This window comes from Thyridium curvatum (genome assembly GCF_004353045.1).
Source record: "Thyridium curvatum strain D216 chromosome Unknown NODE_2_length_892811_cov_85.036431, whole genome shotgun sequence".
Classification (NCBI taxonomy): Eukaryota; Fungi; Ascomycota; class Sordariomycetes; order Thyridiales; family Thyridiaceae; genus Thyridium; species Thyridium curvatum.
Window position 1 is genome coordinate 132,889 of NW_022156757.1, and position 19,197 is coordinate 152,085.

Here is a 19,197-nt window from a genome sequence, read left to right on the forward strand (position 1 = left end):
CTCGCGAATAAAAGCCAAAGGGTTTATCAGACCGTTGTAAGTGAGGAAGTAGTCCATATTTGAGGTGTCGCTCGTGATCCATTGCAGCCACAGCCATTGGCCCGGTGACTCATGCAATGGGAGTGTTGAGGACCCTCACCATAGCTCACCGGTCCGGGACTTTGTTCATGTTGTCCAATGCCAGGGAGGGATCCGACAGGACGCTTTCAAACCATGCAGGTTACTCTCCCAAGGTTGTGAGGTGGATAGGATCCGTCCAGATAGGCCTGGAACTGGACCGGCACGGCTCCTTGCTGTGAACAGCGGCGGAGTAGCAGTGTCGGAGGTGGAGACCACCAAGCCTCTACCGATCGTAGGATCCCAGATAACTGGCATAGAAGCTGGGTCTCGTATCCCGTGGGAGAAAAAGCAAACATGGCATTGTGTAGTATGGCGGTTCAGACTTGCACGCCCCCCGTCTTGTATGGAGTAGTTTGCTGAGGCTCCAGCCCCAATTCATCAGGGCGGTGAACAGCAGGAGTCCCGAGCACGCGGCAGAATGGAGCCCGTGCTGTTTAGTGTCCGTCCCGCCGCCCTAAACCGCGGGCCGGCTCCCAGCTCGAATAATTGCGCGCAAACAGCCGAGAGCATTTGAACGACTCCCGCCTGCACCGACAAACCACCTGCACGCCCTCGATCGCACACCGGCCGACAAGTCCGAACCCCCTTTCGACCGCTCGCACATAGAAAAGGGGGGTGCTTCCGGAACCATGTCCGCAGCGGAGGCATTGCGGCCTCTGCTACGGCCAGGGATCAGGTTGCTCGCACAGCAGCACCCCTACAGGCCGATTGGTCTCTCCAGAGCTAGAGCTGCTGCTGCTGCTGCTGTTGTTGTCCCTGCAGCTCGGCCGGCATCGCAGTGTCTGAGCTGCAGCACGGTCCGGGCGTGCATCCGCTCCTACTCGACATCCCCTCCTGCTCCTCCAGGGGGCGGTAAACCCCCGCCGCCGCCGTCGAGCCGCGAGGATGAGCTGTCGTCCATCCTGTCCTCGGTCAGCAAACCGCCCAAGTCGACCACCATACCCGACGACCCCACGACGACGCAACCAGGCACATCACCAGAGTCTTCCCCCTTCTCGCCTTCAACAACAGCTCCCACCACCGACTCCTCGTCAAAACCCACCGCCCCCGATGGCCACTCCTCCTCTTCCTCCCCCACCGCCTCGCCATCCTCCTCCTCCCCCCCAGCAGCAGCCGACCTCCCCTCCGCCGCCGAGTCCCGCCGCGCGCCCCTCTCGGCCCGCTTCTCCACCCTCATGGACAACCTGCAGTCCCGCGTCTTCGTCGCCTCGCAGGCCCTCAACGACCTGACGGGCTACTCGGCCATCGAGGCCATCAAGCAGCGCAACAACGACCTGGAGCGCGCCCTCGCGCACGCGCAGTCGCGCCTGCGCGCCGCCCGCCGCGCCTACCAGGACGTCAACGAGCGCCGCGCCTCGACCCAGCGCGAGGTGACCACCCTGCTCGCCCGCAAGGACGCCTGGTCCCCGGCCGACCTCGAGCGCTTCACCTCGCTCTACCGCCTCGACCACGAGCTCGAGGCCGGGGTGGCCCGCGCGGGCGCCGACCTGACCGAGGCCGAGGCCGACGAGTCCCGCCTCGGCGCCGAGCTCAACGCCGGCATCCTCAAGCGCTACCACGAGGAGCAGGTCTGGAGCGACCGGATCCGCCGGCAGAGCACGTGGGGCACGTGGGGCCTCATGGGCGTCAACGTCCTGCTCTTTATCGTCTTGCAGTTCTTCGCCGAGCCCTGGAAGCGCCGCCGGCTCATGCGCGGGATGGCCGAGCGCGAGCAGGCCGTGCTCGACGAGGTCCGGCGCGAGCTGGGCGAGGTCAAGGGCGCGCTCGAGGCCTCCGCCGCCGCTACTACTGCTGCTGCAGCGGTGCACACGCAGGCGCAGCCTCTGGCGGAGACGAAGAAGGCGGATCCGGCCGCGGCGGCAGGGAAGCCCTCCGCGCAGGCGACGGACCAAGCGGCCTCGTCGCCCTGGCCCGACAAGACGGTCGGAGGCGCGCTGTCGTGGCGAGAGTTCCTGACCGACGCGGCTCGGTGGAAGCCCGCGGTGGGAGACCTCTTCAGCGAGAGGCTCGTCGCCCTCAAGATGCGCGACGCCTCGCTGCTAGCCCTCGAGGGCGCGGTAGCGGGCGCCACGATGGCCGCGGGGGTCGCGTTTCTTTTGCTCCGCCGGACGTGATAACACGGCGAATGTCTCGTTTTTTTTTTAAAAAAAAAAAACCAACAATAGAAAGCCGCCAGTGACAGGCATGTACCTCTAGATCTTCTGGGATGGCGGGCAGTTTGTGTGTGGAAAGGAGCTTCATCGCCCATACTTCACTCCGCCCCAGCCCATTTATTGCTGCTGTATTAAAAGAAAAAAGATTTCAGAACTAGATACCACAAGAAACTAAAGATAGATAGTGGTATAATAAACCTTGCCACGTTGCAAATCACATCAAAGCCCGAGCATCTCCTTCACTTCTCGGGCCTATTACTGCGTTCCAAACAGTCATCGTCAACCCATCCTGTCACCGTGCAAGTCAGTCCAAGCAACAGGAGTTTCTCGAGCAAAGTCGCCATACGTGTATATATGTATATACTCCATGAATAACAAGAAAGCTTCTAATTAAATAATACTTTCCCTCATAGACTCTACTCGACCGCCCATAGTGCAACACAGCGCTTCGATCGATCGAACCATCATCGTCGATACGACATTCCTCAGAAAAGAATCAATAAAATTCATGAAAAGAAGAAAGACAGAAAAAAGAACACCCTTTTGCTTCGCTGCTTTTTTTGTTCTCTCCCGTCTCCCGTATACCCGCTCACTTCATTTCAACATCAACGCGTTTCACACATCAACATGGACGTTCGGCTCCGGAGCCGACCTCTCCCTCCCACACACACCATAGGCTGCGAGGAGCTACCCGCTGCAGCCTTCGAAAGACCGGGAGCTGGTCCACACAGAGACCCGACCGCTAGCTCATGAATGACACTGCAGTAGCATGTGCTGTGTGTCAAGCCTTCCCAACAATCAAACAATCTAATCCCAGCGTCCTCGCGTCTGCCCTCATACAAAGTCGGCAGTGTACGAGAAGCCGCGGAACTCCTCCTGCATGGCTTGCGACAGCACTGTAAAACACAACACACGTCAGTTTCCATCGAGCGATAACGTACGAATACCACAGATCCTCAACAAGGGGTGTTTCAAACATACCAGACTGCACAGGCGTGAGCACAGGCGTAACGCTCGTAAACTCAGAGTCAAAGTTGGACGTGTCCGTCTCGCTCTTGATAGTAGGCAAGAACGGCGGCTGCACGCGCTTGTGGTAGATGTCGTCCCAGTTGATGTTGCGGAAGAAGGGCTGCGACATGATCTCCTGCGCGTCCGTGGGCCCGCTGCCCAGGCGCTGGTCCGGCTCGCGCGTCAGCAGCTTCTGCAGGATCGAGACCGAGTCGCGCGGCATGTGGATCGGGTACAGCGGCTCGTCCGCCAGGATCGCGTCGTAGATCTCGTCCTCGTCCTCGCCGCGGAACGGCGACTGCTGCAGGAGCATCTGGTAGATCAGCACGCCAAAGGCCCACCAGTCGACGGCTCGGCCGTACTTCTTGTCGAGAAGAATCTGGGCACATCAGTCAGCATCTCTGCAGGATGGGGGCTATGACGCATCAAGTTGAAATCTTACCTCGGGAGCCATGAACTCGGGAGTGCCGCAGAAAGTGCTCGTGGTCGAAGCATACCACATGTCTTCCTTGCAAAGACCGTAGTCAGCAATCTTGATGTGACCATCCAGCGTCAGCAGGATGTTGTCGAGCTTCAGGTCACGGTAGATGACGCCGTTCTCGTGGAAGTACTTGAGCGCCAGGCAGACCTCGGCAGCGTAGAACTGCGCCCGCTTGGTGCCAAACTGGCCCCGCTGAATGTGCAGCATCAAGTCACCGCCGCTAACGTACTCCATGACAAAGTAGACGCGAGTCTCGGTCTGGAAGCAGGCATGCAGGTTGGTCAGGAAGGGATGGCGCTCCTGGTTGGCGATGAGGAACACCCTCTTCTCAGACCGGATGCTCTCGACTTCGTCGTTCTCAATGATAAACTCCTTCTTCAGGACCTTGATGGCGTACAGCTTCCTCGTCCTCTTCGTCTCAGCCAGCATGACCTTGCCAAAGTTGCCCTTACCAAGCACAGCAAGGAAGTTGAAGTGGTCGAGACCAATTCTCTGACCTGTGCCGGCATCGGTAGCCGAGGGCAGGGGCTTCTTCTGGGGAATGACAGCGCCCGTGGCTGACACGGGTGAAGGAGCCAGCCCTTGGTCGGCAGGCGGCTGCGGCTTGATCTGGGGCGGCTGCTGTGGCTGCTGCTGGTACGGCGGCTGCTGTTGTGCTTGTGGTGGGCGAGCCTGTTGCTGCTGGGCAGGAGGCTGCTGGGGGTAAGACCCGATGTTGGCGTAGTCTGCCGGGTTGTATTTCCTTTGTTGCGGTCCGCCATATTGTTGCTGCTGAGGGGCATAAGGGTCCTGTTCCGGCCCGGCGTTGTAGCCCATGTCGTACCGGCCGCCATAATCCGGGGCTTGTCCCATGTGGCCAGGCTTATGACTCGTTGGTGACATGGAGCCGGTCATGGCCGCCGAAGCGGCGGCGGCGGCAGCAGCAGCCGTGGAGCTGGACGTGGAGGTCCTGTCGGGATGGTGAGGGCGCTGTGGTGACGTCTGGCTGGCATACATGGCCTTGGCAGCCTCAGTGGCCTCAGGCGAAGCAGCCGACTGGCCGTAGCCTGGTATCGTGCCCTGCGAGCCGTACGAACTATGTCCCGAGACGGGCGTCATCTTGCCAGTCCGGAACGTCTTATCACTCAGCGAAGAAGTCTTCTCCTGGCGACGCTGCTTCTGCGTCCGAATGCCCTCCAAGATCTGGTTCGCAACGGCCATGGACATGCCGCAGAAGTCCGGCACCAAGTGCACACAACCAGCATGAGCCGTAAGGCCACATTCTAGAGACAGTCAGTGGCAAGTCAAACCAGGGAACGACGTCAAAAAAACACCTATACTGACCTGAGCATTTTCGACAATTCTTCTTTCCAAACGGCAGCAGATAACCACAGTGGCAGCACCAGTTGGCCGTGATGTTCGAAAACGGCTGGAAACGATGCGGAATGCGGTGGTTGATCTTCTCTTCGTCCGGGTCCGTCTCGGCATTGGACTTGCTGATACACTTGGTGACGACGCTCGAGTAGCACTTGATGTGACATGTGTACTTGCAGTCCTCGCACTGCATGCCGGCGCCGCCCTTGAGGAAATCGCCGCAGAGGGCACAGCGCATAATGTTGTAGAACTGCCTCTGGACAAACTTGTGGCCGTACATCTCGTGCACCTCCTCCTTGCGCTGCCTGATGGCACCTTTTCGGCCCAGTCCAAGATCGACGGGGCGGCGATCCGTGTTCTGCTTGAGGAAGCTCAGGCTCAGCTGGATCTGCCCGGTCGGCTCGAGGTTGAACCAGGCCGTGATGGGCTCCTGGGCAACCTGGGGCTGGGGCTGCAGCTGCGGAGCGCCGTACATTGAGCCCTGCTGCTGCTGATAACCCGGGGATGTTGGCGGGGGGCCGAATTGAGGCTGCTGCGGCTGTTGGGGGTTCATGGGGAACTGCGCCGGGGGAGCCTTGGTGTTGCCCATCCGGTCTGCAGACACCCAACCAGAGTTGTTGATCTCGGCCTCGATCCTCTTCCTACGGAGCTCCTCCGCGATGTCGGAAATCCTGACCCACAGCATACCGATGGGGATCGCGTGCTCGGCGGGCTTATCGTACACGGTAAGTTCGATCTCGTTCGCCTTGTCGACATCGATGTTGTGGTACTCGGCTTCCCACCGGTCGGTCCGCGACGTCCTTGTCCTCGCAGCCACGTTGTCTTCCACCTTGACGGCAACGAAGGTATCCGGGCCGCGGCTGAACCGACCAGTCGGAGCGTGGTCCACATCCTTGACAGCAATCACGCGTATCGAGAGCTGACCAGAGAGCGGCTTGCGCAGGTTTGGCATATTGATGCTGTCGTCTGCATGAATTGAGTTAGCCAGAATATTCAGGACCAGGTCGAATGTAGGGCGGGCACTGTACCATCCGGAGAGTCCGACGAGTCGATGTCGATATGCAGCTCTTCATATCTCTTGAGCGCCTGCTTCAATAGCACAATCTTCTGCTTGCTCTCGACGCGCTTAGATGCCGCGTCGGCCTTGCTCTTCTTGTCTCCTTCCATCTGATATAGTTGCACCATCTTCTCGATACCCCTGAGGTATTGCTCCTCGACATTGAGCTTGAACTGAATCTGGGAGAGCATGAGCTGGATGCGGGGGCCGAGGTAAGGTGTATCATATTTGATCAGATCTGTCCGGCGAGATCGGTTAGCAAGGCCAAGTCAGTGTACATAGAGAGGGGGTGGTCGCGTGTACTCACCGAGCTTGGTAAAGTTGGGCCTCGCCTTGGGTATCGACTGGTTGGGGCCGGGTGCGGGGAAGGGATGTCGCGGGGGCATCATCTCGCCGTGCTGGCCGACCTGGCTGTACTGTACAGAGCCGTAGGAAGCACGGTCGCCGGCGTAGGCGCCGGAGGCGTCCTTGGGAGGGGGAGGGGGAGGACCCTCGCCGTCGGAACGCATGTCGGCGCTCATGGGGCGGCCAGAGGAGCTGTCGGGACCGAGGTTCATCTTGCGCATCTGAAGCTCGTTGAGCTTCTCCTCGAAGAACTCGAGGTTCCTCCTGCCCTCGCGCATCTGGGTGTCGAGCTTGGACCGAACGGTGTCATTGTTGGTCTGCTGCCGCATGAGGTTGGCAGCTTGGATCAGCGACTTCTCCCGCTCGATCTTCTTGTAAATATCCATGAGCCTCTCATCTTCGTTCATGGTTGCTTTGTTTCCTCCGCGCGGTCGGACGCGCGGGGAAACAAGACCGATGGGGCGAAGAGTGGAAAGAGGGCGTCGCTTTCTGTCCCGAACCCGCGCAGAGGGGTCGCACGGTTGGGTTCAGGGTATCGTATCGACTTCTGCTGGAAGAGCAGGAGGTCCAAGAATGATACTGCAGCTCGGGTAGCGAGGGCCGAGTTGTTTTGGCCGGGATGGTGAGAGGGCTGTAGGATTGGGTCGCTGGACCTGACGGGTGGCGAGGTGCGAGACTGGAGGCACGCGCGCACAAGGTCGTGTTTGGGCGTGAAGGGGATTCAACGCTATGGCGGCCTCACCTCACGGGGGCGTGGCTTTTTGGTGTTGTGATAGTTGTCAGATGTCGTCAGTAACGAATTATGGCGGGGTTTTTGTGTTTCGCATCCGGCAGCTCAGTCTGCCGACCCTTGCTGATCTGATAGGGCCGGGGGGGCCAGGGTGTGGCTCGCCTGGGCTGGACTTTGGGGCCTTGTTGTCGCCGCCTGTGGAATTGCTTTTAGGACTGGAACTGGGACTGTGGACTGGCACGACTGGCTGGGTAGGTGGGTGTAATACCGAGGAGGGGGACAGACAGACAGACAGACGAGCTGGCAGGCAAGCAGGCAAGCAGGCAAACGGGTACAAGGCACGAGCAGGACTTGAGAGGGAAGACAACCTGGAAGGAGATCGATCAATCGGCGTGGTGGTAGGCAGAGGGCGGGGATGAGGGGCGGGCTGCGGCGTTGGCCGTTGGTGTGTGTGTGGGTTGAGGATCAAGCAGCCTGGTGGGTGTGATGCATGCGTTTGTGCGTGTGGGTGTGTGGGTGTGTAGTGTATGTAACTCTGTGTACGCTGAGATGAGAGAGCGACAAAGTCTTGTCTTGTGTCTTGTCGAGTGTGGTTGGTAGGTGTGGTGGGCAACGGCTGTGGGCGGGCGCGCGGCTTGATTTCTGAAGAGGGGCGATGGCTGCGTTTTCCCCTCTTACCAGCTCCAGAAATTGTAGGTACGCGGAGGCTCAAGGTTGTTACCTACCTAGGTACCTACCTAGGTACCTTAGGTTCAGGTTGTTTAGGTGGTTTGGTCTGCTGGAGAATGCTCTCTCTCCAGCGCATTCTAAGCCGAGATGGGCTATCCAGATCCAGGGAGCATATCCAGCTTGCTCAACAAAGTGCCCAACTCCCGCAGAATTACTGTTGGGTAGAATTGGATGCTCGAGTTATTCCATGCCAATGCCAGTAGATAACTACCTACCTAGGTAGGTACCTGTGCAAATACACACAGACACAACGCACGTCTGTCTGCGCGCAATGCCTGCTCGGGCGCAGCAGCGTCGAGAGCCACCACAGAACCTAGAACCTTGAAGGTATGACGACAGAGCCCGCCCAACTTGGATTAGGTGCCTACCTCCAAAGGTACCTTGCCTGTTGCTGGCCCTCCCGGTTTGGAGGGGCTACCTGGCTACCTATCTAAATTGCTCCCAGGCCGTGCTACAGTACGGTACGACATCCATCCTAGCCAGGCCAGCCGACGCTTTGGGACGTTTCTTTCCTCGAAACAATCGGCCTAAAACAGCCAACAGAGCTGGAGGACGAGTCCTACGGAGTAAATCCGGTAGTGGGCCACGCCTCGAATTTCTTCCAAAACGGCAGTCAGTGTTCCAATTGGCATTCCTCTGCCAGGTCTTCCACTTCAATTCGCTTCATTTCAGAGACCTAGGTACTAACGAGCTCAATCACACATCCACTGGTGTCCCTTTGTAAGCCGTCGACCGCATGCTCTCATGCAAACGCTGATTCAAGACTCGGCGAGAGCGAAACCACTCCCCATATTTGTCGTGAACCTCCGTACGTACCGGCCTATGGTCGGGCAGAGAGTGGATATCTCTCATGTAGGCCTTTTGCCTGTCGACCATCTAGGACTTTTCCCAGGACAGAGACATGCCATAGGCCGGTTTCAGGTCTGGCGTAAAGAAAAATCACACAAAACACGGGGATCTGGGCCGCAGTACAGGAGCTGCTGCACCTCATCGACGGAAAGAAGGTTCAATTGAAACGGCATGCTGGTCCGCTTGCATTCTGCAATATGGGAATTTCATGTATGTACCTCTCATATATCGCGCAGATCTTATTATTCTGAGGCGGAAAATCCTAGATTCTGGACTTCCGTCAGCCGTTGCCCATTTCATCGTCAACATGGAGTCATAGTAGAACCATCTCATGCCTGCATCGATTTGACAGGCCGTCGACCTGGTGTAGACAGCGTTTGTAAGGGATTCCAAGCTCGCCTTGAATTATCATCCTGTGTAACTCAACAGTCTTGTTTTTTCATCATTGACGTTATGTCCCATGTATGACAACCCTCGTGTCCTAATGTCGTGCCCAAACCGCCCGGCCACGGCTTACAACACAAGGCTGCAAGGGCCCAGCGATATGACGTCCGACACTGGAAACCTGTGATCACGGAACTGAGGAGGAGATCTAAATTCTTTTTGTTTGTTCCGTTCTACTTGTAACAAAAGACTAGATAGCCCAGATTACTCCATACACCAGCCGGACTACACAGAACAGCCGCCCAGTCCAGCCCTGCCCAACTCGGCCGTTTGGGTCCTACCGACCTCCATCCAAGGGCAGCAAATATAAAAAAAAAAAAAAAAAGAGAGACACAACAAAAAAGACCCCTTTTTAGGAAGTGTAGTCCTTCTGCAGAGACTTGGCAATGGTGTTGAGCTGGATGTTGCTCGTGCCCTCGTAGATGGCGCCGATCTTGCTGTCGCGGAAGAACTTCTCGGCCAGCCCCTCGCGCACGAAGCCCATGCCGCCCATCCACTCGACCGCCAGGCCGCTGACCCGGCCGGCCACCTGCGACGCGTACAGCTTGGCCATGGCCGCGTCCCGGACAAAGTCCTCGCCGGCCTCCTTCTTGCGCGCCGCGTTGAAGACGAGGGCGCGCGCGGCCTCGATCTCGACGTACGACTGCGCGATCTGGTGCTGCATGCCCTGGAACTCGCCGATGTACTGGCCGAACTGCTTGCGGTCGTTCCAGCAGTACCTAGTGGGAAGGGTTAGCTAAAAGAAGAAGAAGAAAAAAAGAGAGAAAAAAAAGAAGGAAAAAAAGAAGAAAGAAAAAGAAGGAAAAAAAAAGAGGAAAACTCACTTGACGGCGTTCTCCCACGCGCCGAGGGCCAGACCGGTCATCTGCGCCGCGATGCCTATCCTGCCCTCGTTGAGCAGGCTGATGGCGTACTTGTAGCCCTGCCCGCGCTCGCCCAGCAGGTTCTCCTTGGGGATCTCGACGTCGTCAAAGGTGATGACGCAGGTGCTGCTGGCGCGGATGCCCAGCTTCTTCTCCTTCTTGGCGATCTCGAACCCCTTGGTGCCCTTCTCGACCACGAACGCCGTGATGCCCTTGTAGCCCTTGCTCGGGTCGAGGTTGGCAAAGACGATGAAGAAGTTGGCCTCCATCGAGTTGGTGATCCACATCTTGCCGCCGTTGAGCTTGAACCCGCCCTCGGTCTCGGTGGCCTTGGTGGCCATGGCGAAGGCGTCCGAGCCGGACACGGGCTCGGACAGGCAGAAGGAGCCGACGGTGTCGGTGGCGAGGCGCGGCAGCCACTTCTTCTTGAGGGCCTCGCTGCCGTACTTGAGCACGGCCGTGTTGACGAGCGTGTTGTGCACGTCGACCATGACGCTGACCGACGGGTCGATGCGGGCCAGCTCCTCGATGCCGATGATGGCCGAGGTGAAGTTCATGCCGGCGCCGCCGAACTCCTCGGGGATCTCGATGCCCATGAGCCCTTGCTCAAAGAGCTGCTCCACGACGGCCGGGTCCATGGCCTCGGCCTCGTCCATGTCGCGCGTCTTGGGCAGGATCACGTCGTTGGCGAACTTCCCGACGGCCTCCTTCATGGCCGCCTCGGTCTCGGAGAGGTGCGAGAGCGGCGTGGGCACAAAGTCGGAGCGGCGGGCCGGCGTGGTGGACAGAGCCCGGGCGCTGCTGTTGCGGGCTGTCAGCATGCTAATGCACATGGATTTTCTACAGACGGAGCTACAAGTCCAATCAAACAAATCGTTCTCACCATTGCAATCGAGAGGCCGTCCGTGCAGGCCGGCACGTCCGTGACACTGCTGACAGCCCAGAGGCAGACACCGCCTGCTGGCCCCTCTTCAGCGCCGGACGCAGCGCTCTGGCAATGGACGACGACATGGTGCTTTTAGTTCTTGTGAGAATTGGCAAAAGGGTAGAACCGCCAGAAGAAAAAGCCTGGAGCAAAGAGGAGCAAGGGAGAGGAAAAGACACACAAGGGCATAAAAAGTCTACAAAGAGGAAGAAAGGGAAGTAAAATCAATGACATGACGCTCATAACATTTAGAACGGGTATTCGATACCTTGCCTCGGCGTGGGCCCAAGGCCGAGGCCTGCCGAGGATAACCTCACCTTAGAGGGCTCCCTAGAAGAGCACACCTTGCCTGTAGCCTGTACTTGTAGGCTTGGCGTGGGAAAACATGGGGGAAGCTAACGCTGGAACTTGAACATTGAAGCTACCGCTGCGGGGCATGTGATTGTTTTTGGAGGAGGTGACTCGACACTAACTCCAAGTCTGCTGTTGGCAAGTGCACGCAACTTTCGCCGGGCCGACACGGCCGCCAGATCGAACCTGGCCCCTGCGTCGGAAATTTCCAGCACTACCAGACACTCGCGATTGAGCGAACTGCTGATGCAGTGACCATTTTCAAAGCTCAGCAGCAGCAGCACCAACACAACCACACACGTCGCCGTCAAGATGAAGGTGGCCATGCCGCTCCTGCGGCACCTCCTCGCCCCGTCAATACGGCAGCCCGTCGCCCTCCGCCGCCCAGCCCTGCCCAAGGCAGCCTCCTCCTCCTCCCCGTCCATCATCGCCGCCGCCGCCGCCGCATCGAAGCGCCCCTTCTCCTCCTCCCCCGTCCGCAGCGCAACCCTCATGCAAGTCAAGCGAGTACGTTGTCCCAAGACATACACACACACACACACACACATTCTTCTGCAAGACGCGCATCAAGAACTAACCCACAACCCTCCCCAACGATATAGGGCTGCCGCAAGCCCCAGCGCGCGCGCCACGCCGTCTCCCCGGCCCTCTCGGAGATCGGCGCCCCCGAGCTCAAGGGCGTGTGCCTCAAGGTCGGCATCACGCGGCCCAAGAAGCCCAACTCGGGCGAGCGCAAGACGGCCCGCGTGCGCCTCTCGAGCGGCCGCGTCGTCACGGCCTACATCCCCGGCGAGGGCCACAACATCCAGCAGCACAGCGTCGTCCTCGTCCGCGGCGGCCGCAGCCAGGACTGCCCCGGCGTGCGGTACCACCTGGTCAGGGGGGCTCTGGACCTGGTGAGTTTTCTGGTTCTTTCGGTTCGCTTTTTGAGTCTATCTCGCACAGAGGAGAAGAGAAGACTACGTTGTAAAATGGAGGCATGTGTGTGCTAATCTCGAACTTGCAGGGAGGCGTCGGCGCTCGCGTGAGCAGCAGGAGTAAATACGGAACCAAGAAGCCCAAGACGGCGTCTGTAGGTTAAAAGACGGGCTGTAGAAGCGGTGCAGTGTGGCATGTGTGTGGAGAGAGGAAGAGAGGATAATAGACACGGGGCTTTTGGATCATCAGGCACAATCAAGAGCACCTCTGTATCACTAGTAACATAAATCAACATATCCGCTGTACAATGACACAAAACAAAACAGAAGCAAAAGTCTTTTCCGAACTTTGACGAATTCAAATTTGCAGCAGCTACTTAGGACTATTTGTCTATAACGCGCGCGCAAAGAACTGCTCTGAATATTTCCTTTGCTCATCTCGTTCTCGTCAAGGTACCGTGCGCCGAAACCCTTTTGCGGCCTTGCCGCCCCAAGGACCGTGGTTCTGTATGTGTACATCATGTCATGAAGAAAAGCCAAGAGTTCCAAAAGAGAAAAGAAGAAGAGAAAAAAAAGATGGGGTGTTTCTGATAAAGTACACTGAAAATTGGACCAGACTCGGCTTTACGCCTTGCCTCTTTTTTTTTCTTCTTCTAATCTTGCTGGTTCTCCCAGCCCTCGGGCTTGTCCATCCCGGTGACCTCGAAGAATCTTGACGTGCCTGCATAAATTACAGAGATTAGGCTTGGTGTTGCGCGTCAAACGGTTGTGGATCTGTGAGCAAAAAAACTTACAAGAGTACCCCTTCCAGTCAAAGTTGTTCTTGGGGTCGCAGTGGCACCGCAGCTGCGTCCGGACCTTCTCGCCGGTCGGGCAGTGCGTGAAGGGAACGTGGTAGTAGCCAATGTCGTTGAAGAAGTGGATCTCGTCCTTCCTCAGCAGCAGGCCGGCGGCGATGGAGTGGACGGGGGCATCGCCCCACCGCTCGTAGAAGAAGCCGCCGTCCTGGTCGAGGGACTCGAAGAAGTCGGTGTAGGCCTTGGACCGGAGCCAGTTCAGGTCGCCGACCTCGAAGTTGGACCAGAAGTGGCAGTGGTTGTAGGTCTCGCCGCCGTCGTCGGAGAGGAAGCCCATGGCGTTGTCCTGGACGATGTGCTCGGGGAAGTTCTTGATGAACTTCTTGGTGCTGTCCCAGAGAGTGGGGATGGTCTCGACGTACTCGTACAGGCTGAGGACGAAGCTGTACTTCTTCTTCTGCTCCTTCATGAGGCGGAAGGGGTCGTAGTGGATGTCGCAGAACAGCTCGACGCTGGGCTCGACGCGCCAGTAGTAGTCGTAGTTCATCATGAGGGGCTGGCGGAAGAAGAAGCCCGACTCGAAGCGGCACATGTGGCGGTAGCTGACCGAGTCGCCGTAGATGATCTTCTTCTGCTTCATGTCCTCGCGCACCTTCTGGGCCTTCTCCTGGTCGATGTGGTCGGGGAAGGACCAGTGCTCGTGGGGGATCTCGCCGTAGTGGGTCTTGCCCGAGACGAGGGACGAGGTGACCTTCTTGAAGGTGGCGTCGAAGGGCTTGTCGTTGAGGAAGACCCAGTCGTAGTTGTACCGGCGGTTGAACCGGTCCTCGACCTGGCGGATGGAGCGGGCGATCTCCCAGACGTCCGAGTTGCGGGCGAGCGTGACGAAGGTCGCGTTCATGCGAGGGCCGGGGGCGATGCTCACGAGGTCCTCCCACTCGGGCTCCCCGGGGGTCAAAGCCATGGGGTGCTCGGCGGCATCCTTGTTGGAGAAGGCGGGCGGCTTGGTGTTGCTGTTCGCATTGGTGTTGGTGTTGGTGTTGGTATTCGCGGCTGGACCGGCGGGCGGCTGCTGGGCAGTGGGCTTGTTCGCAGCACCCTGGGCACCGCCGCTCAGAATGTCGGGCCGGAGGGGAACGCCATCATACGAAGATCGCGAGACGAAAAAGAAGAGGGCGACAACCTGTGGTTTGAAAGTGAAGTGTCAGCTCGTGTGCCACTACTCATTCACGAGCAAATCGATAGGATTTGCAGCAGCACGGAGGAGGTTTCGCCAGACAAGCAATTGCAGGCAGAGGAGAGGCAAGACTTACGAAAGAAGCGATGAGAAGGTATCGCACGATGCGGGCGCTGCCGGCCATCTTTGCTATGCTCATGAGGCGTCAAAGAAGCGAAACGGGGAAAAAAAGAAGGTGAATCCAGAGAAAAGGGTTAAAGCTCTGGACTCGTGGCCCGTTGCGCAGGGAGATGGATGGTGGTGGTGGTGGCGGCGGTCCAAGAATGGTAGGGAGGCCAGAGTGGATCGCCTAAAGGGGCAATTCAGACCACTGAAAAGCAGCTCGGGCCGCGCATACACGATTTCCTGGGTTCTATAATTGGTGCGACGCTAGGTACCCTAGGGATACGATGCTCCCATTGTGTCCAACGACGAACCGGGGAAATGAAAGATGAGGGAGCAGCCGGACGTATTTGATGCAAAAGAAGGGTGGCTGGCGGGAGAGAAGTGTGGTGACGAGAGAGATTCAAGTGGAAGACAAGAGGAAGAAGAAAAGCTTTGCCAAACGGAACGGAAGGGAGGCGGTTTGTATTGTACTCGATCTGGTCCGTCCCGATGCAATGCTGCATACAGTACCAGTACTTTACATCACATGTACATATGCAGGTCTAAGTACTCCGTATAGGACGACCCTGGGAAGAGGTGGTCGCCCGCGTGCGTGTCTTCGTGTCTGAGAAATACCCGAGTGAGGACAGCAACGCAACGCAGCGCCCTGATCTTTTGCAACCCAAACGCAACACCCAGCTACCTACCTAGGTACTCCGTAAGAAAGAGCTTTGAAATGTTCCACAAATCTTTTGATTGGAGACGGCATGGTCTCAGCTGTGGCGCCTCTTTTTGCGCCTCGGGGTAGTCTGGGCCCTGCTGGATTGCGCGTTAGGCCTGCTGGCGAGTCTTGCAAACACATTTTGTCTTTCTTGCTACGGGAGTCTATTACAAGTCTATCGAGTCCGCCAAGCCCAGCACTAACTCAAAACTCTTCATCTGAAGGCCGCTGTAGGCTGTGTCTCGGAGGAGCGACAGTAGCGACAGGAGCGACAGAAAACGGCGGACTGGCCTGACTGACAATCACATTCCTTATGATCTGTCCATTCTACTCAACGTACCAGAGTATCCGTGGATTCGTCTTCGGCTTTCCGGCGACGCTACTTGTACTTTCCCATGTACGGGACCCAACCGAGACCCAAGATTCGCATCTCCCAGGGATCTCCAGGCGGCCTAGCGCCAAAACGGCAAGCCCACAGGCCAGAGACAGGGGGCCCACAGCCCCCCGGAAGCGGACTAGAGTCAATCTTGGGCCTTCGTATCATGCAAAGAGCCCCTGTTGACCCCTGGCCGCCCTGCCTTGATACGGGGTCTTTGACTCTTGGGTGCTTTTGTGCCAAGAGCGCGATGGGTTGACTGTTGTGTACAGACAGAGCTGATCAGAGACGGACAGGTTGCAACCAGAATCGTCTATCTTGCGCGTGGAGAAAACGGCAGGGCTTTTTTTGACAGCGTGCACAGGGTGCAACAAGGTTGGTAGCTCTCCCGCAACCGCCATCCCCGATACCCGGGGTAAGTAAACTGCAACCTGTGTTGATCGGCACTGATGGCCACTTCTTCCATCAATGGTATCCAGCGCAGTGGCTGCCATGCGATCGTCATTCTCCATGCGATTGTTCTCCTTTCCTCGTCCTGATCGACCACATGCCCATTATTCTGCTTCAGCTCACCTCGAGAATCTCGAGAGCTTAGGCCAGGGATCCTCATCGCGAGAAATGCATCCATTGAACGTGTCGCTCTACGCAACATCGAACCCACAGTGTCTCTGTCTACTGCTCAGCTTCAGCTCAACACAATGCCGTAGTCCGATTACTCCTTGGCTCGAGCCACGTATCATCTAGCAGCAGCATTGTCCTTTTCGCTCTTGTTTTCTCCAGGAATGTTGATCGCTGACAATGTCGTCACTCGATACACATGCCCGCATACCATGCCTAAAACGGCCGCACACCCACAAGGCTGGAGATCTGTCCATGCAGTCGGTTTGTCGCAGACCAATACAACACCTTGATTCTTTGAGAGGTAAACTGAGGGTACGTGCCACGTAGCATGGAAAGTAGCAGCAAAAGTTGGAACTGAATTCCAGAAGAAAGCACAAGTAGGAAGGCGGAAAGAAGAGGAGTGAGAAAAGGCCAACATGCAACAACACAAGGAATTCCGGTCAAATGCAGAGAGAGGCGGGCTCCCAGATACTCCTACTTCACAACCAGGCACGAACTGTCGCTTCTAGCCACCTCGCAAAGCCATGGAACCGGCCGATCTTCGCCGGAAACAGCTGGCTACCCACAACCCCCACGACCGCTATCACAAGGGCGAGCTTGACCGGCGCTGATGGGCCTCTCTGCCCGACAACTTGGTCCTGCAGCGTCTCACCCCGCCGGAACCGACGGCCGCGCGGCAGCTTCACGAGCTGGCTCATCGGGTTCTTGTCCGCCGCGAGAGAGTAGCGCGACGAGAGGAGAGGCTCCAGCCACAGAGGTATCTCGACCACCGCGCGCTGGTAGGTGAACTCGCGGACGCCGTGCTTGCCGTGGTAGTAGCCGTGGCCCGAGCCGCCAACGCCGCCGAACGGGGCGCCCTCGACAAGGCCGTGGAAGAAGGTGTCGTTGATGGTCACGCCGCCGGAGCTGGTATTGTCCAGGACTATCAAAAAAAAAAAAAAGGGGGCGGCGCTGGTTAGCGGAGGGAGAACAAGGGGGTGAAGTGAAATGTCAGCACTGGACGGTAACCTACTGTAGTTGATCTCAGCGCGGTCCTTGCTATGGATGTAAAGCGCGAGGGGGTGAGGTTGGCTGAGAGAGGGAGGAGGGGCACTCTTAGCGAGACTTTGACTAGTCATTCAAGGGGACAGAGACTCACGAGTTGATCTTGGCGACAGCCTCCTGACAAGTCGCCTTCAGGACGGCGCAGACCGGAGCAAAGAGTTCCTCGCTCATGATCGGGTCGTCGGGGCCGATGTCCGACACAGTCGTCGGCGCAATCAGGTTCCGCTTCGAGTCCGGCTCGTGCGCCCTATGGACTGTACCCTTGGTGCTCTCCAACAGCCTCGTGACCCGTTCGTAATGTCGCTCGCTGACGGTCTGGGACACCTCTTGCAGCCTGCCCTCGTCGTCCTTGCACAGCTCCCTCGTCCAGTATGCCAGCCTCTCGACGAGCTCGTCGTGCACCGCCGGGTCCGCGAAGATGTGGTTCACCGTGGTGCAGATCTGGCCGGCCAGCGCGCGCTTCGCAAAGGCGATGCGCTTGGCCGCCAGGTCGACGTCGGCCGACGCCGTCACGACCGCCGGGTTCGTGCCGCCGAGCTCCATGACCGTCGGGGTCAGGTGCCGCGCCGCCGCCGCCGCCACGAGCCGGCCGACCCTGCCGCTGCCGGTGTAGAAGACGTGGTCGAACGGCAGCTCCAGGATGCCGCCCGTCTCCGCGGCGCCGCCGGTCACGACGCGGACGGCCTCCGGGTCGAGGTACCGCGCCGCGAGGTCGGCCATGATGTTCTGCGACGCGACCGCCAGCTCCGACGGCTTGACCACGGCGCAGCAGCCCGCGCTGACGGCGGCGACGAGCGGCGCCAGCGTCACCTTGAACGGCATGTTCCAGGCGCCGATCAGCAGCGCCACGCCCCGCGGCTCCCGGCGCACGCGCGCCCCGCCGAGCGTCCCGAGGAGGAATCCGGCCTCGCGCACGGGCTCGTCGGCGGCCCACTCCTCGAGGTGGTCGAGGTGCAGCAGGATCTCGGCCTTGACCTGGGCCACCTCGACGCGGGCCTCGAGCTCGGGCCGGCCCATGTCCAGGGCCAGCGCCTGCGCGATCGCGCGCTCGTTGTCGTCGAACATCCACCACAGCTGCTTCAGCTGCCACTTGCGCCAGCGCAGGTCCTTGGTCCTGCCCGCGGCGAAGGTCCTGACCAGGGCGGCGTGGGCGGCGGCCACTTCGTCGGCGGAGGTGTAGGGCCGCGTAGCTGCGTCCGCTATGATAGGGGAAGGCATCTTTTTTTTGGGTTCGAAAGAGGAGGAGTGAGCGTCTTGGAAGGAATGAGCATGACAATTCGGAGAGTTGGGACGAGCAAGGTAGAGCACACCTTGGGATTGGTCGGGGTGTCACATCATTTTTAATGTTCACCCAGAATGATTCATTGTACATAATAGGGCAGCAACGTGGTTGATCTAACTTCAAGCGAGATTCCGATGCCATCTCTACGTCAAGGGTGGGTAATGGTCAGCATCTAGCTGAATCCTTCGCAAAGTCAGCACTAAAAACCAGATTGTATGATGTACCTTCATATTGTCGTCGATGACCACACTGAGAGATGGGTTGGTTTACTGTGAAAATAGACAGTGGTTGGGACTAGAAGTGTAGAGTTTATAGAGTGGTGGGTTTGGCTGAACATAATGATGACGGAGAAGACCTTCACTTCAAAGACTCATTGTTCAAGTGAGATGCTCTAAGGTTAGGGAGGTATCTAGAGCAGGGATATTAAGGTAGGCTTGCGTTCGTATAGAGGTATAGAACTTGAATCGCAGGCAACTTTGAACCAGGCTTGACTCGGGTCAAGACCACATCAGACTTCATTTTCTGCACACAGTAGGTCGCTAAGAGGCAGTTTCGAGCGTGAAATTGATTTGGATTCAATTTTGCAATTGCGTTTCTGCAGGGACTGAATCTCCTGTAAAGTGTTGACTTTGGTCAGTCATTCATTAATGAATCTTGTTTATCTCATAGTCTCTGCTATAGATTCAATGACAGACTTATGGTGTGTGCAT

The 19,197-nt window shown here is 57.9% G+C and overlaps 6 protein-coding genes across 6 annotated transcripts; 2 read left to right on the top strand and 4 right to left on the bottom strand.

Annotated features, from left to right (window-relative positions):
• Positions 1-749: 749 nt before the first annotated feature.
• E0L32_000446 (uncharacterized protein) lies at positions 750-2,234 on the top strand (the record flags this gene model as incomplete). The annotated part of the gene is made up of 1 exon (XM_031138880.1): positions 750-2,234. One exon carries the CDS (start codon positions 750-752, stop codon positions 2,232-2,234), a length of 1,485 nt encoding a protein of 494 aa, XP_030995763.1.
• An 873-nt stretch (positions 2,235-3,107) lies between these two features.
• E0L32_000447 (uncharacterized protein) lies at positions 3,108-6,924 on the bottom strand (the record flags this gene model as incomplete). The annotated part of the gene is made up of 6 exons (XM_031138891.1): positions 3,108-3,169; positions 3,255-3,660; positions 3,724-5,024; positions 5,086-6,081; positions 6,144-6,410; positions 6,480-6,924. The coding sequence occupies 6 exons, from the start codon at positions 6,922-6,924 to the stop codon at positions 3,108-3,110; spliced, it is 3,477 nt and encodes a 1,158-aa protein (XP_030995764.1).
• A 2,697-nt stretch (positions 6,925-9,621) lies between these two features.
• E0L32_000448 (uncharacterized protein) lies at positions 9,622-11,143 on the bottom strand (the record flags this gene model as incomplete). Its single annotated transcript, XM_031138903.1, has 3 exons — positions 9,622-9,988; positions 10,094-10,933; positions 11,016-11,143. 3 exons carry the CDS (start codon positions 11,141-11,143, stop codon positions 9,622-9,624), a joined length of 1,335 nt encoding a protein of 444 aa, XP_030995765.1.
• A 577-nt stretch (positions 11,144-11,720) lies between these two features.
• On the top strand, positions 11,721-12,706 carry E0L32_000449 (uncharacterized protein; the record flags this gene model as incomplete). Its single annotated transcript, XM_031138914.1, has 4 exons — positions 11,721-11,915; positions 12,011-12,304; positions 12,415-12,480; positions 12,653-12,706. 4 exons carry the CDS (start codon positions 11,721-11,723, stop codon positions 12,704-12,706), a joined length of 609 nt encoding a protein of 202 aa, XP_030995766.1.
• Positions 12,707-12,978: 272 nt separating this feature from the next.
• E0L32_000450 (uncharacterized protein) lies at positions 12,979-14,483 on the bottom strand (the record flags this gene model as incomplete). Its single annotated transcript, XM_031138925.1, has 3 exons — positions 12,979-13,046; positions 13,120-14,305; positions 14,436-14,483. 3 exons carry the CDS (start codon positions 14,481-14,483, stop codon positions 12,979-12,981), a joined length of 1,302 nt encoding a protein of 433 aa, XP_030995767.1.
• Positions 14,484-16,640: 2,157 nt separating this feature from the next.
• On the bottom strand, positions 16,641-18,423 carry E0L32_000451 (uncharacterized protein; the record flags this gene model as incomplete). Its single annotated transcript, XM_031138936.1, has 3 exons — positions 16,641-17,083; positions 17,174-17,199; positions 17,300-18,423. 3 exons carry the CDS (start codon positions 18,421-18,423, stop codon positions 16,641-16,643), a joined length of 1,593 nt encoding a protein of 530 aa, XP_030995768.1.
• Positions 18,424-19,197: the final 774 nt, after the last annotated feature.